The sequence below is a fragment of the Dendrobium catenatum genome, unplaced genomic scaffold, assembly GCF_001605985.2.
Source record: "Dendrobium catenatum unplaced genomic scaffold, ASM160598v2 fragScaff_scaffold_627, whole genome shotgun sequence".
Taxonomy (NCBI): domain Eukaryota; kingdom Viridiplantae; phylum Streptophyta; class Magnoliopsida; order Asparagales; family Orchidaceae; genus Dendrobium; species Dendrobium catenatum.
In genome coordinates this window covers 1220102-1224532 of record NW_021319089.1, presented here as the reverse complement: position 1 = coordinate 1224532, position 4431 = coordinate 1220102, and the positions used below count along the sequence as shown (strand labels likewise).

Sequence of the window (4431 nt, the reverse complement as noted above, 5' to 3'; positions counted from 1 at the left end):
AAGAATGTGTACAGGTGCCATTATATATAACAGAATAGATGGCAAAATATGTAATAAGAAGTAAAGAAATGCAACGGCCTTTTCAGCCTCCCTCAAATTAACTATTCAGGGACCGAATAGTTAATTTGTCACGCATGGTTTGAAAACGACTGATTTGGAGAGGCTTTGTTAAAATATCCGCTATCTGAGCATCGGACGGAATATGTGTTATGGAGATTGCGCCGGTCTTGAGATGCTGGCGGATGAATTGATAGTCTATCTCTATGTGCTTCGTCCGTGCATGAAAGACAGGATTGCGAGCGAGGGCGATCGCAGAAGTGTTGTCGCAATGAATTGGTGTCGGAGATTGTTGCGGAAGATCTAGTTCTTCAACTAGACGGCGCAACCAAATGACATCGGAGGTAGCAGCTGAAAGAGATCTGTACTCGGCCTCAGTAGACGATTTGGCCACGGTCACTTGTTTCTTAACGGTCCAAGAGATTAGATTTGGACCTAAGAAGGAGCAGAAACCGGAAATTGATTTCCGGTCGGAGGAGTCGGAAGCCCAGTCCGCATCGGTATATGTCCGAAGAGTGAGATCACCTGCAGTTATGGGCAGACCGAAGGATAAGGTGCCCTTGATATACCGGAGCAAACGTTTAAGATCCTGAAAGTTCTGAATAGTCGGTTGATGCATGTGTTGGCAGGCTTGATTTGTAGCGAAAGAAATGTCAGGTCTGGTGATAGAAAGATACTGGAGAGAACCAGCTAGACGACGGTAAAGAGTTGGGTCCGAGAACGGTGGGCTGATGGCAGTGTTGCTTTTGGACTTGGGAGTCAGCGGAGTATCGGCAGCCTTGCAGTCGGCTAGCCCAGAGTCGCGGAGTAACTTCTCAGCGTAATGCTGTTGTGTGAGAAGTAGACCGGATTCCTGTCGGATGATTTGGATGCCGAGGAATAGAGAAAGCTGATTGAGTTGTTTTAACGCAAATTGGTCGTGCAATTTGGAAAGAAGTTCGGCTAGAGCTGCTGGACTATTTCCTGTAATTAAAATATCGTCGACGTATATGAGGAGAAAGATTTGTATATTATTGCGACGAAAAATTAGAAGTGAAGGATCAGAACGAGTAAACCTGAATCCTTGATCTTGAAGAAATGTTGTTAGCTTCTCAAACCATTGACGCGGCGCTTGTTTGAGTCCATAGAGAGACTTGTTTAATTTGCAGACGGCAGACGGAGCAGTGGTGTCAACAAAACCCGGAGGTTGACGCATGTAAATTGTTTCGGTTAGATCCCCGTGGAGAAAAGCATTCGAGACGTCGAGTTGACGAATTTCCCAATTCCGATTGAGGGCGAGTGTGAGAAGAACGCGAATCGTTGTCATTTTTGCAACGGGGCTAAACGTTTCTGTGTAGTTTACTCCGTATTGTTGATCGTAGCCTTGTGCTACAAGACGAGCTTTGTATCTTTCGACTTTGCCGTTGGGAAGTAGTTTGGTCTTGAAAGTCCACTTACACCCAAGAATAGGAGTTTGGTCGGGCACTGAGACAAGTGTCCACGTCGATTGTTTCTTTAAAGCATGAAATTCCTCTGACATGGCTTTGCGCCAGTGGGAATGCTTGATGGCTTGAGCGTATGAAGTTGGCGTTTGATCGGGAGAAACGGAGGTGTGAAGAGAGAAAATATGTTTTGGTTTGGTGATACCGGACTTCAGTCTGGTTTGCATGTGGTGTGTGGAGGAATTGAAAACAGGAGGATTAGAGAGAAGTGGAGGTATGGATTGAACAGAAGAGATCTCGGGTGATGTATGATTGAGTTGCTTATTTTGAAGGATGGGAACAGTGGATTGATTTGTTTGAGAGGATGTAGGCGGCATAGGATTGATGGCCAGCGAAGGTGGAATGAGAACCAAGGGAGGAGTGTAGGCGGCTGTGGGAACGGGATTTGATGATTGAGTAGGATTGAGTTTATACGGAAAGACATTTTCGTTGAAAGTTACGTGTCGAGAGATAAAGATTTTATTTGAAAGAGGGCTCAAGCATTTATACCCTTTATGAGAAGGTGAGTACCCAATGAATGTACATTCTTGAGATCTCGGCAAAAGTTTGTTGGGGGTATAAGGTCTGAGCCAGGGAAAGCATTGACATCCAAAAATGCGGAGGTGAGTGTAGGTTGGGTGTTGGCCGTGCAGCCGATAGAAGGGAGTTTGATTGGAGATGGAGGATGAGGGAAGGCGATTTACCAAGTAGTTTGCAGTGGCGATAGCATCAGCCCACAGAATGATCGGAAGATTTGCAGCGTGAAGCATGGATCGGGCAAGTTCGAGTAGGTGGCGGTGTTTCCGTTCGGCGAGCCCGTTTTGCTCAGGCGTATGAGGGCAGCTGAGTTGCCTTAGTATACCGTGAGATTGAAGGAGATTGTTAAACTCGTGGCTAGTGTATTCGCCTCCGCCATCGGACCTAAAGGCCTTCGGAGTGGTTTTAAACTGTGTGGAAATAAGTTGAAGAAGTAAGCGAAATTTAGATACCGTTTCCTGTTTTGATTTCATAAGATATAGCCATGAAAAACGCGTAAAGTCATCTATAAAAATTACGTAATACCGAAAGCCATCCATTGAATTTTCTGGTGCCGGACCCCAAACATCAGAGTGAATGAGATCAAAAGCGGCAAGCGAAACAGAGTTACTTTTATTAAAAGAAGACTTATGACATTTGGAAACAGTACAGGAAACACAAGAAAAATTATTTGAAACATGTGTAATATCCGGTAAATGAGAACGCAGAGTTTTGAGAAGCCCGTGATGAGGGTGACCGAGACGTGCATGCCAGATCGTTTCTTGATTCGTCGTGGCGTGAAGCGCCTGCGGATTTGAGTTGGTCGGACGAGAAAGACGGTATAGCCCATCACGAAGAGGCCCATGAAGAAGTAGACGGTGGTCCTTGCGATCCTTAATTTGAAAACCATTAGCATCAAAGCTTACCGATATAGGATTATCGGTAGTGAGTTGTGAAACGGATAAAAGATTATGAGACAAATGCGGAATATGAAGGAGTTTGCGTAGGTAGATCTTACGGGGAGTGTCGGGGAGGGGAAGAAGACCTTGTCCGGAGTGAGCAACCTGAAGTTGCGAGCCGTTTGCAACAGAGACGCTGTCTTGACCTTGGTAGTTTGTGGGATATTGCAGATTATTGAGGTCAGGCGTGAGATGAGTGGAGGCGCCCGAGTCTACTACCCAATCTTGCGATGCCGTCTGATTTGGTTGGGCAAGAAACGCATTCATGGATCTAGGATTGGTCGGAGCGAAGCGCGGATTGGATCGGTGCCAACAATTTAAGGCTATGTGTCCGGCTTTGTTGCATATCTGACAAATTGGTCTGGCTGTGTTTGCAGAAACCGGACTTGATGCGTTCGACGAGGGAAGTGATGGCAGCGAAGGTTGTCCGGTGGAGAAGTTGCGAATCTTGCCAATTTTGCGTGGTGGCCTATTTCTGCTTTGATTTAAGGATGTAGCATAGAGAGCGGTGGCGCCGGCCACAGTAGAGGTTTCTTTGGAGATTTCTTGATTGACGATAATTTCTTCGCTACACAAAAGAGAGTAAAGATTGTCAAGTGTCATCGGAAGCGGTGACGTACGAATTGCTGCTTTGAAGGGGTTGTAGGAAGCCGGAAGTCCATTTAGAATGTGTAGGATGACGTCTTCTGTATCAACGTTGGAACCGGCGGCGGCTATATTGTCGACGATGACTTTGACGTGGTTGAGATATTGTTGCATAGTCATGTTCTGCATTTGAACATGATGGAGCTCATTCTTGAGCTGAATGACGCGCGAGCGGCACGTTGGCTGTAGGCGTCGTTCAAGAACAGTCCAGGCCGCGTGGGTGGTGGTGCAAGAAATGATATACGGAAGAAGGGGTGGGGAAATAGTAGAGAAAAGAGCGGACAGAAGGTTGTTGTCGGCTAATTGCCAACGCTGAAATTCTTGTGAGGAGACGTCGGTGGGGCAGGGAGTGGTGCCGGTGAGGTGTCCGGCATAGTTGTTCGCGGTAAATTGTTGAAGAAGTTGAAGACGCCATATAGCGTAGTTGTCGGTGGTGAGAGCATTGGGGACAAGATTCTTGATATTGGAGATGAGGAACTTGAGCTGTTGTGGAATGTGAATTTCGGTAGTTGAATTGCCGGAGAGAGCAGCGGAGACGGGAGGGAGGGAGGTTGCAGATTCTTGATCTCCCATAGCTTGGCTCATGATACCATGATAGAAGTGAGCAAACTAAAGCAAGAAGACAGGAAGGAGACAGCAACCGAGAAAAGAGAAGAATTATTATTAATTGATTCAGAATTAAGAATGTGTACAGGTGCCATTATATATAACAGAATAGATGGCAAAATATGTAATAAGAAGTAAAGAAATGCAACGGCCTTTTCAATTCATTAAAGTGAATAACACTAATTTAT

General features: G+C 45.8%; 1 protein-coding gene across 1 annotated transcript; it reads right to left on the bottom strand.

Annotated features, from left to right (window-relative positions):
• Window positions 1-97: 97 nt before the first annotated feature.
• Window positions 98-4222, bottom strand: LOC110112711 (retrovirus-related Pol polyprotein from transposon RE2). Its single transcript, XM_028695364.1, has one exon. The coding sequence runs from the start codon at window positions 4220-4222 to the stop codon at window positions 98-100; it is 4125 nt and encodes a 1374-aa protein (XP_028551197.1).
• Window positions 4223-4431: the final 209 nt, after the last annotated feature.

Coding starts and splice junctions, on each gene's coding strand:
- LOC110112711 (XM_028695364.1), bottom strand. CDS start 4,222: ATGAGCCAAGCTATGGGAGATCAAGAATCTGCAACCTCCCTCCCTCCC.